At 38.1% G+C, this 13,505-nt stretch overlaps 1 protein-coding gene across 1 annotated transcript; it reads right to left on the bottom strand.

Moving 5' to 3' along the window:
- Positions 1-7,776: 7,776 nt before the first annotated feature.
- cmklr2 (chemerin chemokine-like receptor 2) lies at positions 7,777-12,803 on the bottom strand. The gene is made up of 3 exons (XM_017470893.3): positions 12,611-12,803; positions 9,626-9,770; positions 7,777-9,376 (listed from the first exon to the last, which is right to left on the bottom strand). The coding sequence occupies exon 3, from the start codon at positions 9,347-9,349 to the stop codon at positions 8,282-8,284; it is 1,068 nt and encodes a 355-aa protein (XP_017326382.2). The 5' UTR covers positions 9,350-9,376; positions 9,626-9,770; positions 12,611-12,803; the 3' UTR covers positions 7,777-8,281.
- Between the last annotated feature and the right edge of the window lie 702 nt (positions 12,804-13,505).

The following is a 13,505-nucleotide window of genomic DNA, read 5'->3' as shown; positions in this document are numbered from 1 at the left end:
CATTTAGTTACTTAATTAACTGACCATTTGTTATTGTGTTCGATTTGTTTATAATTTGACATGTTTTATAATTTGACATGTTTTTTAATTTGCCAAAAATAAAAATCTGAAAGACGATCAGTGAATTATTGTTTTTATGGTTGCTAAAGTATTTTTTCCCCTCCCAATTTTAGTACCTAAATTTACATAGTTTTTATGCACCATAATACAAGGATGAAATGGAATTGGAGTAGTTAAAGGTTTAATTATAGCTTTTTCAATCAATTATCTTTACAAATTATTAGAACTTTCCAGCTATTGAAACGTGTTGTTTAAAGGACAGCACTTTATTACCTCTTATTTTACCTCTTATGTCTACAAAAAAGAAGTGTAGACTTCTTTGACTTCTAATTTCCTCCAATATGCTGACATTTAGACTTAAATCACATACTGCAAAGGCACCAAGAAAGTATTGACAAACTGTCAAAATCTATCATTGTCCTTGTCTGTCCAAGACGAACATGGTTGCATGTGCAGAAACAAACAGGGCCAACAAAAACTAAAGCTTGTCTTCATCTCAAAATAAAGACAGTTCAAAAAAGACTGCATAAAAAACTTTGTAGCCATAAAAACTCCAAATATAAATATTGAGAGCACACTTGTCATGCTAAAAGCCTGTAACTTTACATCAATTACGCTTCTAACTGCCTGGGAAAATTCATAACCTGATGGATTAATATATAGCTTGTGTACTTAAGTAATGAAACTTTTCATCAAATTATTGTTACATGTTATTTACATGTAACAATTATTAATAAATATTAACTGAACCTGCTGTTTGTAGTTTCTAACAGAAAATAAGTCTTCTATCAAAGGCTGTTCTTCTGTGGTTGAGCCTCTCATGATTGGGTCAGTGTTCAGCAGTCAATGATGCAAAATTTATTTGACAAAATGGAGTGTGACAATAGAAATAAAGGTAGTTAATGGTGGTAAAGCACATGAGCAAATGTATATACAGTACTGTCCATAAGGCATTGGCATATGTAAAGAAATACTGTAAAGTACAAAGGAAGACATTGAGCTAAGCATATTAATCAGCCAACATGTAGAAGTCTTGAGCACTGACTTGAGCACTGACTTGGGCAGGACTAGTTTTCTAAACGTAGTTTGAGTTACAATTCTTATCACCTGACCTCTGTGATCCCTTGTACCGGTTAAGTCGGGACTAACCCTAACCCCAACATCTCCGTATTTATTACAGAGGTGGGAGTGTTTGTTTTGTACATCTGGGCATTGCAGAAGATCACGTGGTCTGGATGCGTGCATGAGTACTTTTAAAAGTCAAAAGTAACATTTCTTAATTTATTGATTTAATTTTAATTTACTAAAAAAAAACTTACTAAAATAAACTTCACGTGATTTTACAGAACCGGCTGCTTATAATAAACCCATTGAAATAAAGACGTGATTACTTGTATAATTAAAACATGATATAATTGAGTGCAGAAGTGAAGGTGAGGAATCACCTGACACTGATTTTATAGTGGCCAGTCTGCACAATTTATGTGATTTGTCTCCTCTTGTTGATTTTATTTATTTTGTTATTTCTTCACTGGAGAGCAAAAACACGTACACCCATACTGAATTACACGTAAGAAGCACTATCTACGATAGTTCACGTTTGCCAAAACACACAAGGAAAAGCATTGTGAAAAAATATTTTCAGCAATCACAGACATTGGCATTCGGACGTGATTAGTTTTCTCACAGGATCACAGAGTTTGCGTTTCTGGTCTGCCGGTTTTAGACGCGTTTGAAAGGAAGTCAATGGAGCGCTAAAGCCTAGTGTGGCCACCTCTTTAGCCAAAAACCAGTAGGCTAGATAGTTAAATTTGCTCCGGAATTTTTTACAGAAGTTGTGTGAGAAAAACACTGACTTGGCAGATTCGGACAGGATTAAAATCGAGAAGTATGTCTGAGAAACAGAATTTCTCTTACGCCCCCCTGGAAAACTAGTTCCGTCCGAATAGTGCTTAGAATGAGCAAAGCTACAGCATGTAAAATTTTGCCCTCTATGGTAATAAAATGCTACCAGAAAGAATTCAAGGCTGGGTCCCAAAACACATAGTGTGGGATACCTAAATACTAATGCCACTAATGGTGTTTAGTATGGTAGTATGGGAGAACTCCAAGTAATCGCGACTCTGGCAATATATGTTGGCAATTATCTTACATTTCTCCAATTTTACAGAATTGTGATTAAAAGCTTAAGCATGACTGTTACTGCGTACCACGTAAAGAGCAAAACCATGTTGTTGCTTCTCCGCAATCTCAGTGTGCTGCTGGCTCCAAGCATCTCAGACATCTGTGGACACAGCAACCCACTAATCCTAGGGAATTATCTAAAATACAGAGTAGAGAACAAACTCTTTTGTTTACCCAAAAATTAGGAACAGGCAAGAATGTGTTAGAACACTATCTAAAATGCAGAACAATAAATCCACACACTGGTGAGGAGGATATGACCAAGTTTGAAATGCAAATATACAGACACAACAGACACAGCTCCTATTAATGATTCACCAGGTTTCTGTAGCTAAACAACTTCACAACTGGTTAATGATATGAATTCCACAAAAAAGGATCAATTGGCTACTACCATCTATAATTCATTACCACATTTGTCTTTGGTACAAACCCCTACCTGAAGTTAAAGTTAAAAGTTAAACTTCAGTCTCATAGAGATTTTTTAAGTTGTTTTTTTGGACCTGGCCATGATATTTTCTATGTGATCAACAGGCCACTTCCAATACACTTCCATGTAAATGAACATGCTCTTTCTTTGTCCTGTGAGCAAGCCTGCCTCCACCCACCTGAGAGCAGAAACTGCCCACACAGCTTTTTTGTTAGGTCCAGCAGGATCCCAGTCACAACGCACATCTTTACACTGACTCTCGTCTGGCTCGTTTACCGTCACACACTCTTTCTGTCTCCTGGACTCCTGTAACAGTGAAATCAGACTTCTTGCCTGAAATTAGGGCGTGATGATCTGAATTAGGCTATCTGAGGTGGTGTATGATATACAGTGGGGGAAATAAGTATTGAACGCGTTATCATTTATTTCAGTAAATATTTTTCCAATGAGGCTATTCACATGAAATTTTCACCAGACATCAGTATTAACTAAAAATCTGCAAATACAAAGAATTCACAATGTTAAAGTCCATAAATAAAGTTATGAGTTATAAAGTGGAATGACACAGGAAAAAAAGCATTGAACACGCTAAGAAAAAGCAGTTCTCCAAGGCAAGGTAAGGCAAGGAACCAGTTTAATTATACCCCCTATCTGTGCAAATTAATGTCAGCTGGGTCGTAAATTGATGGTCTATAAAAAAGGCTTTTCGTTACTAAGATGTCACACAAGAAACATCTCCTGATGGGTAAAAACAAAGAGCTCTCCCAAGACCTTCGCAACCTTATTGTTGTGGCACATATTGATGGAATCGGATTCAGATGTATTTCAAAACGTCTGAATCTTCCAGTAAATACCACTGGGGCCATTATCCACAATACTTACTTAATACATTATCCGTTTAATACTTATTTTCCCCACTGTATGCAAACAAATTTCCCACCAAGTCCAGGAATTGACTAGGAATCATTATGTCTGACAGAATTGCCTGATTTACAGTGGAGGAAATAAGTATTGAATCCGTCAACATTTTTTTTAATAAATATATTTCCGATGAGGCTATTCACATGAAATTTTCACCAGACTTTGGAATTAACTCACGAACTCTGCACATATAAAGAAATCCAAACATCAAAGTCCATAAATTAAATTATGTGTAATAAAGTTGAATTACACAGGAAAAAAGTATCGAACACGCTAACTGAAATTTATTTAATTCTTAGTGGAGAAGCCTTTGTTTGTAATGACAGCTTCAAGATGCTTCCTGTATGAAGGAATGAATCGGCCGCAGTATTCAGGTGTGATTGTGCCTGTTCTTCTAAACATATTGTCTTTAAATCTTGTTCAATTAGATCCAAGTCAGGTGATTGACTGGGCCATTCTAACACCTTGATTTCTTTTTTCTGAAACCAATTGAGAGTTTTCTTTGCTGTATGATTTGGATCATTGTCCTGCTGGAAGGTCCACCCACATCTCATCTTCATCATCCTGGTGGATGCCAGCAGATTCTTCTCAAGAATCTCCCTGTATAGGGCTCCGTTCATCGTTCCTTCAATTATATGAAGTCTACCAGTACCATGTGATGAAAAACAGCCCCACACCATGATGCTTCCACCTCCAAACTTCACTGTTGGTATAGTGTTTTTAGGGTGTTTCTTTTCCAAACAGGGTTTTTAGTATGACAGTCAAAAAGTTCAATTTTGCTATCGTCTGACCAGACTACGCTCTCCCAGTATTTCATAGGCTTGTCCAAATGAGTTGTAGCAAACTTTAAATGAGCTTCAACATGCCTTTTCTTTAGTAAGGGAGTCTTGTGAGTTGAACGTGAGCAGTGGAGTGCATTGTCTATTGTTTTCTCTGTGATGATGGACCTACTGCCTCCAAGTGTTTCTGGAGCTCTTTCTGAGTGGTCCTTGGCTCTTGGGTTACTCTTCTGACTATTCTTCTGACTCCCTGGTCAGAAATCTTGCGAGGAGTTCCTGTGTTTGGCCGGTTGATGACAGTGATGTTGCTTCCACTTGTGGATAATGGCTGCAATGGTGCTTACTGAAGGATTCAGAAGATTTGAAATGAGTCTGTATCCGATTCCATCAATATGTTTTGCTTCAATAAGGTTGTGAAGGTCTCGGGAGAGCTCTTTGCTTTTACCCATCATGAGATGTTTCTTGTGTGACACTTTGGTAACGAAAACCCTTAATATAGACCATCAATTTAGTAACCCATCTGATATTAATTTGCACAGATAGGGGGTATAATTACTTATGGATTTCAGCTGGTTCCTTGCCTTACCTTTCCTTGGAGAACTGCTTTTTCTTAGCGTGTTCAATACTTTTTTGCTGTGTCATTCCACTTTATTACACATAACTTTATTTATGAACTTTAAAGTTATGAATTCTTTATATTTGCAGGTTTCTTGAGTTAACACTGATGTCTGGTGAAAATTTCATGTGAATAGCCTCAATGGAGATATATTTACTGAAAAAATTGTTTACACGCTCAATACTTATTTCCCCCACTGTAGATATTCAGAACAAAATGGTCTATATAAGAATATACAATATATGAATCCAGGGACTAACTGTAGTGTAATTCAGTAATTGTAGGTTTTAGTAAAAGTTGACAAAGTTTTCAGAGAAACAGGATGTTTTGGATAAAAGTCCTAATTTGTTGTTGTTTCTGCTAATCATCATCAACAGCTGACCAGTTTGCAGGCAGACAGTGTATCTATCGCCTGTTCAGTTGACGCATGTGTGATTTGTTTTTTTCTTCTGAAGTGTCTGTCCTTGAGTGTGTTTCCTTCACATTCTAATCAGTGTTTCCTGTAACAGCGTCCTTTTTAAATGTTTGAATCCTCTTCTATCTTCCAACAAAAACAAATAAAACAAGTAATTAGCTTGCCAAGTATTATACCCTAGGTATCCCTATATGTATCCTGTTTTGTGATTTAACATTTAATTGCATGTGTAAAGTGTATTTGTGTGATGGACATATTGACGTAGGAGGAAGTCCCAGGCAGGAAGATCCCTCTGGGTGAGGCTTTTCCTGCTAACAGATCCAAGGCCAGCTTGATATCCAAGCACATTTTATATGTGCTATGTGACTATAGGTTTATGCAAACCATGGTTTTATTCAAAGATAATTAATGTATTTGAATGGATACAGACCAACATGTTGCAGGCTAGGATGTACAGTTGCAATCAAAATTATTCAACCCCCATTGCAAATCAGGTTTATAGTCAAAATTTACAGACTTTCAGCTGTTTGCAATGAACAAACCAAACAAAAGCAATTGAAATAGTTCAACACAACGTTTCAAGTGGTTTCCCCAAATTCAACTGAAAATGCAACTTATAATGAATTATTCAACCCCTTCATGACAAGCATCTTTAGTACTTAGTAGAGCAACCTTTTGCTGTTATGACCTGCTGCAAATGAGATGCCAGACACCAGCATTCCTGAGGAATCTTAGCCCATTCCTCATTAGCAATGGCCTCCAGTTCAGTAATATTCTTGGGTTTGCATGCTGCAACCGCCTTCAAATGCAACTATTTACAGTTTAACTTATTTCAATGTTAAAACACTGAAATAAGGGCCCCATTCCTATATTTTGCCCAGGGCCCCCAAATCAGTAAATCCACCCGTGAGCAGAAGCCCACATCAGGTTCCACTCCTGTCAGCCAAGGACAAGAATCTGAGGCTATCATGGGCACAGACCAAACTGGACAATTGAAAATTATCCAGACTTTTTCCAGTCTTTGTCCAGTTTGGGTGAGCCTGTGCCCATGGTAGCCTCAGATTCCTGTTCTTGGCTGACAGGAGTGAAACCTGATGTGGTCTTCAGCTGTTGTAGCTCATCCACCTCAATGTTCAATGAACGCCAAGATGCTTTTCTGCTCACCACAGTTGTAAAAATTGATTGAGTTACTATAACTGTCCTGGCAGCTTGAAACAATCTGACCATTTTCTTCTGTCCTCTCTTATCAACAAGGCATTTCCACCCACAGAACAGTTTTTTCCCCGCACCATCCTGTGTAAACGCGAGAGACTGTTATGTATGACAAACGCTGGAGATCAGCAGTTTCAGAGATACCCATCTGGCAACCACAACCATGCCATTGTTAAAGTCACAGGAGTCACATTTTTTCCTTATTCTGTTGTAAAGAGGATGGTAAGTGTTTATCTTTCTGATACACAAGCAGAAGAAACTGGATTAAGCTGAAAGAATAGAGAAAGAGGCTTTGAATTGACAGCTTACATTCAGTTTAAATGTACTTTAAATGTTGTCTTGTAAAAACGGCCGAATTTTAGCTTAATAAACCTGTGTCTGGTGGAGGCATCATTTCTTGGAGCATTTTGATAAGGCTGTTTTACACACACTTGATATTTCTTTTGGCTCTTGTAGAGCATGTAACGCCAGACTCTTCTGTGACTCATCTGTTAGTCACTCAGCAACTGGGTACATAAATAAGAGGAAATAGCAACTATTGAAAACATTCAGAATAGAAAGAGAAGACAATCTGGACAGCAGATACTTGTGGAACACACTGACCACTGACTTTCAAATATAACAAAGAAATAAATGTGCTCCCGTCATTAGAATATATTTATTTAAAAAAAAAAACAACATATATTAAAATAAGATATGTGTTTCTTATGAATACACTTTTCTGTACAAACATTAATGCACATAATCCCAATCTTTAAGTGTGAGCAATATGCTGTGTAGCTGTTATAATACTTGTTATTCAGCTTGTTACTCAGACTCAAGGGTTATTTTAATGCACCATGGCTGTGGATTGCAAAGACCAATCGTGGTACCACCAACATTCCAAATACAAAGGAATAGTTTTTCTGTTTGTCATGAACCACATCTAACTTGATAGACAAAAAGAATATACTAGTACAAGTGAGTACACTAGTGAGTAACTCAAAATATCCATCCATCCATCCATCTTCTACCGCTTACTCCTTCTTCACGGTCGCAGGGAACCTGGAGCCTATCCCAGGAAGCATCGGGCACAAGGCAGGGTACACCCTGGACAGGGTAACTTAAAATATTTTAAAGTCAATATGAATAAAATCTTATCTAAAAATAAGCAAACATATACGAACGAGAATCCATGCTTTAATTACTTCCAAGTAAGCAAATATTAACATACAAAAATACATAAGGTCAAGAAGATCAAATGAAACTGGACATTTCTCTCCCTTGTGCCTTGTTTGCATAATGAGGGTCATCACGGGGACGGCAAGTCCTATAATGGAGAAGATTTTTGGTTTCTACTTTCACCAAGTCTGAGAAATGTGGTTGGGACAGAACTTGCTCATGTTTTCCACTCTGAGAAATTTATAGTCATTATACTCTGGCACCCAAACAAGACCAACTCCAAAGAAAGCAAATGATAAAAAAACTCCCTACAATTAGTGTTTTATGGGAATGATAGAGAAGTTTTAAGATCCTTAAGTTTTTGAAGTTAAAAATAGATTGCATAGAAAATTAATATTTTTCTATATGATCAGATTTCTAAAGCACATACATACATGAAATACAAATCTTATCACAAATGTCAGCAAGCTTTTTAGTGATGGTAGTGATGTAGAGCTCATCCTTCAGACACTAGTGTAGGGAGAGGACTCTTCAGGTGAGCAGCTGGGTGGAAGTGAAGCTGTCTCAGTGGCAGATAGGTTGTGGCTGACCTCTCTCAGTGAGTTCTTTGTGAGACTTTTGCAGGAACCCTTGACAATTGCCCACACTTTCTTATTGAGCAGCCCATAGAGTATGGGATTGATGCAGCTGTTGAAGAAAGCCAAGCTGGTGGCCAGAGGGAAGCCCACAGTCAGGACATGACCCAGCGAGAGTGAGTGGTGCATAGTGAGCTCCATAAGGCTAAAGGTGTGGAATGGCGCCCAGCATAGGAAGAAAGCGACGATAACTGCTGAGATCATTTTGGAGAATCTGGAGAAGCGTACATTGCTGAACTGCTTCATCTTTCTAACCAATAATATGGCAGTCACACTGATGGTGAGGAATGGCAGGAGGAAGCCAACTAGGGTGCGGAGAGTCACCATAGAAATGTGTCTCACCTTACTGACATTTGGATCATCATGGAAGTTGTTGAAACACACAACCTTTTTGTGATATTGTAGTGTATCTCTAAATATTAGAGCTGGACTGCTTAAGAGGCCGGACATGACCCAGGTCAATGCACAGACTCCCCAGGCCCGCTTCACCGTACGGAACATTTGGTACCAACTAAGGTGCACGAGAGAAATGTAGTGGTCCAGAGTGAGCACTGTGAGGAACAGCACACTAGCATACATGTTCATTGTACACACAAAAGAGTTCAGTTTGCACATTACCCAACCAAAGATCCAATTAAAGTCACGCAGCACATAATCAATGGATAAGGGTAGGAAAAGGACAAAAACAAAATCAGCAATAGCAAGGTTCTGCAGCCACACACTGCTAACTGTCCGTTTGAATTTGAAAGCAGTGACCCAGATCACAATGCCATTCCCAGTTACACCAGTCACAAACGCTAAAGAATAGATGACCACAGAAATAATATGTAGAGTTTCCTTCTGGACATAAGTCTCTTCTTTCAACTCTTCAAAGTCCCCATACTCCATATATTCATAAGAGACATTGCCATAATCAGTTTCCTCCAGGTCCATCATTGTAGAGAAGAGATTATATGACAATCACTGTGGGGGAAATAAAGTCACAAATGTTTTCACAGCAATGCTGCTATAATTTCTGCAAAAATATCTCACAGTTTGAAAGCTTTCAGAAAGTAAATATCAGTAAACTAAATAGTCTAAGTAATCTAAAGTGCAGTAAGATTAGGAAATTGCTCATATAAGTGAAAAGTGATACAGCTGTAACAGTCACTAAATGTTATTCAGTTCTTAATTAAAACTGTACTTGAGACAGATCTCAGAACTGAGTCTTACCGTGTGTAGTAGCCTGATAGTTCTGCAATAATCCACAGTTCTGACTCACTCCTGGGTTTTGTAGTTATAATAGTTCTGCAGATTTTTCCTTTCCTGCTGGGTGTTACCACTTTATTCCACAAAAACAACTCAACCAGATTCAACTCTGAGAGAGAAAAACAGAGAGTGAGACGGAGAGAGAGAGAGAGAGAGAGACAGAGGGCGAGTCAGACAGTCAGACAGAAGGGCCAAGCATAGGGAAGTTAAAATGGTGGAACCATGCTCTCCCATCCCTTTTACAACCCCAATTCTGAAAAAGTCGGGACAATATGAAAAATGCAGCAAAAAAAGTCTAACCCTATACTATATTGAAAACACATTATTAACACATTATTTGATGTATTACTTTGTGAATTTAATTTATTTTTGAAAATATACTCTCATTTCAAATCTGATGACTGCAACACACTCCAAAAAAGTTGGGACAGGCAACTGTTTACCACTGTTTAACATCACCTTTTCCAAACACTTACTGAGTGTTTGGGCGCTGAAGACACCATTTGGTTAAGTTCAGCAAGCAGAATTTTCCCCCATTCATCCATTAGGTATTTCTGACAACATCTGGATGGCAGCATATGTTGCACCAAAATGTGTACATATCTTTCAGCATTAATGATGCCCTCAGAGATGTGCAATTTACCCATGCCATGGGCACGGACACACCCTCATACCATAACAGACGCTGGATTTTGGATCTGACGCTGATAACAGCTTGGATGGTCCTTTACCTCTTTGTTCCGGAGAACACGATGGCTGTTTTGTCCAAAAACTATTTGAAATGTTGACTCGTCAGACCACAAAACACGATTCCACTGTGCTACACTCCATCTCAGCTGAGACCGAGCCCAGAGAAGTCAGCGGTGCTTCTGGACAGTGTAAATGTATGGCTTCTGTTTTGCATAGTAAAGCCTTAACTTGCATCTGTGGATGTAGCAGCAAATGGTGTTAAATGACAAAGGTTTACCAAAGTATTCCCAAGCCCATGTTAGGATATCCATTACCGATATTGTTTATGGCCTTGCCCTTTAAGCACCGAGATTTGACTGGATTCCTCAAACCTTTTAATTATATTGTGCACTGTTGTTTTTCTCAAACTGTTGGATTATCCGTGCATGCATCCGTTGGCAGATTGGCGAGCCTCACCCCATCCTTGCTCTTGAATGACTAGTCCTTTTTCGGAGGCTTCTTATATACTACGATTAGCCTTGCCCATTTCACATCACCTTCTTATTTCAACTCGTCACATCGCTATTAGTCCTAAATTGCCCCTGTCCCAACGTTTTTAGGACGTGTTGCATGCATCAATTTCAAAAGAAATGTTTACTTTCAAAAAACTATTCAGTTGATTAGGTAAAACATCAAATACATTGTCTTTATACGTTTTTTTTGTTTGTTTGTTTGTTTAAATACAAGTCAAAGTACATTTACAAATCATTTCTCTTTGTTTTTATTCGCATTTTACATACTGTCCCAACTTTTTCAGAATTGTGGTTGTGTAAGGTTCAGACCCAGTGACCCTTTGCTAATTATCCCTACATCCTGTTTTCCTGTCTCTTCCTATTGTATCACCCTTTCTATGAGTTTCATGAATGCTTGTGTTATTCAGCTCACCCTGCTCCCCACATTCAGCAACAAATCTCAGCCACAGGACCCACCCAGTCAACAGTTTCTTCCCTCTCAGCTCATGACTAACTGTTATTTAAAGATCATGCATTTCATGTTTGTGTGTTTTTTGTGAATGTGTTTTTACTGCAGATTAAAGCTCTTGCTGTTCTAAATAGTGTCAAGTGTATAATGTACTGTAATTGTTTATACTGCATGGAGAAGTGGCCTTCTGACTTGCGGCATGACTTTTTGTAAATTGGGTAACACAACAGTTATTTGCTGATCATGTGAGACTGACAGGCAAATAAAAACATCATTCAACCTGAAACATCTAAAATAGTATCATGGATACTTGTAATATTCAGGGGTGCAATTAAGCAGAGACCACCTTAGACCATTAAACTGGAAATACAGTAAATATTAGTTAAGCTTTTTTTTTTTAAATATATATATATGTTTTTAAAATAATTAACTTGCATTGTTTCACAATATTAGAAAATCCATTACTGATATAAATACATTATTTTGATGCTTTTATTTCAACTCCATTAACTACCTGGACATTACATTTCATTTATTTTTCGTTTTTCAGTACTTTAGTAGAAATGAAATGTCACTATATTGAATCACATGGATAATTAGAAATCTTATTTCATAATCTGACTTAACCTAACCTAACATTACACAATGTTATGCAGTGTATGCGCAGGAATTTCCTTAGATGTTGTAATGATATATTTTCACACAATGATTTGTAAGTAAGTCAGAATTTGTACTTTGAAAAAGGTATTGTGTGTGTGTGTGTGTGTGTGTGTGTGTGTGTGTGTGTGTGTGTGTTTTAATATAGGTGGCTGTTTGGCATTTTGTATATAAAACTATGGAAAAATATGCAAGTTTTTAAGTTTCATATTAGTAACCATTTTTGATAAAAGTATACATATTTAATGTAGATTAATCCTAAAGCATATTTTAGTGGCTAGGTGCATGCTCGAGTTCATTTTTGAAAGAAAATACGATAAATAAAAATAATAATAATAAAAAAGAATCTTGCACTGATCAACAAGTTGTCTGATTCTCACATGAAAAAGCTAACCTTTTAGGGTGTGGTGCTTGGCGTTACAAAAACAGCATATATGTACTGTATAACATGTCGTTATATGCTATAATAACTCCATAAGCCTGCAGCATGGCTACTTCTTGTTATGACTGTTTCACTACAGAAGTAAAGCGCTGAAGCGTGTGAACGAGCCCGTTATTCCGTTATAAACAGGGTATTACAGGGAGCACAGGTCTCGACCATATAAAAGGTGGGAAACCCTCGTACAAACACCAAACACTTACCGTTCAGCTCGTCCACCAGCAGTTCATGTAGACCGGGGAGAGTGTTGGAAATCTCGCCCTTCTGCTGTTGTGGCTGTTGTGCTAAATAGCTAGAGTTGATTAGGATGCGCTCCGAGAGCTAGCGATGCAGCAGGAGTGTCTCTCTGTTTCAGTGTTTCAGTGTCAGTGGGCAGATCTATGCTTCAGTCCAGGCAGCAATGCGACACGTCACACACTGCGGCTGCAAGGGAATGAAGAGAGGAATGCAAAAAAAAAAAAAAAAAAAAAAAGTCTCTGCAGGAGGTAGGAAAAAGAAAAAACTAACAAACAACCAAAACAAACAAACAAACAAAAAAAAAACAACAATCCTAATATCAGAAACTACTGTAATATAATTTGTTTCGCACCAACAGGGTTGGAGGTTCGAGTCTTGCCTCCTTCAGGGGATTCCTCCAGGTACTCCGGTTTCTTCCCCCAGTCCTTTTAGGCTGATATGCATTTGTAAATTGTCTGGAGTGTGTGTGTGTGTGTGTGTGTGTGTGTGTGTGATTGTACACTGCAATGGGTTGGCACCCCGTCCAGGGTGTCCCCCACGTCCTCTGGGATAGGCTCCAGGCTCCCCTGCAACACCAAGTTAGACAAAGAAAGAAAAGAAAACTGTACAGGAAAACATGTTTAGTAAATGACCTCATATGTGGTTGATAAGATAGGACAGAGTAATAAAATAACACTGAAGAGAATTTAACTTAGCTAGGGGTACTGTCTGTGTGCACTTTAACATATTCTCACTGTGTCCATGTGGGTGTCCTTCACATCCTCTGGTTTTCTCCAACCTTCCAAAAACATGCCAGTATGTTGACTGTCTACTCTAAATTGCCCCTAGGTGTGAATGAATGTATGTGTACATGGGGCTCTG

This window comes from Ictalurus punctatus, chromosome 6 (genome assembly GCF_001660625.3).
Source record: "Ictalurus punctatus breed USDA103 chromosome 6, Coco_2.0, whole genome shotgun sequence".
NCBI classification, from domain to species: domain Eukaryota; kingdom Metazoa; phylum Chordata; class Actinopteri; order Siluriformes; family Ictaluridae; genus Ictalurus; species Ictalurus punctatus.
This window is presented reverse-complemented; position numbering and strand designations above follow the sequence as displayed.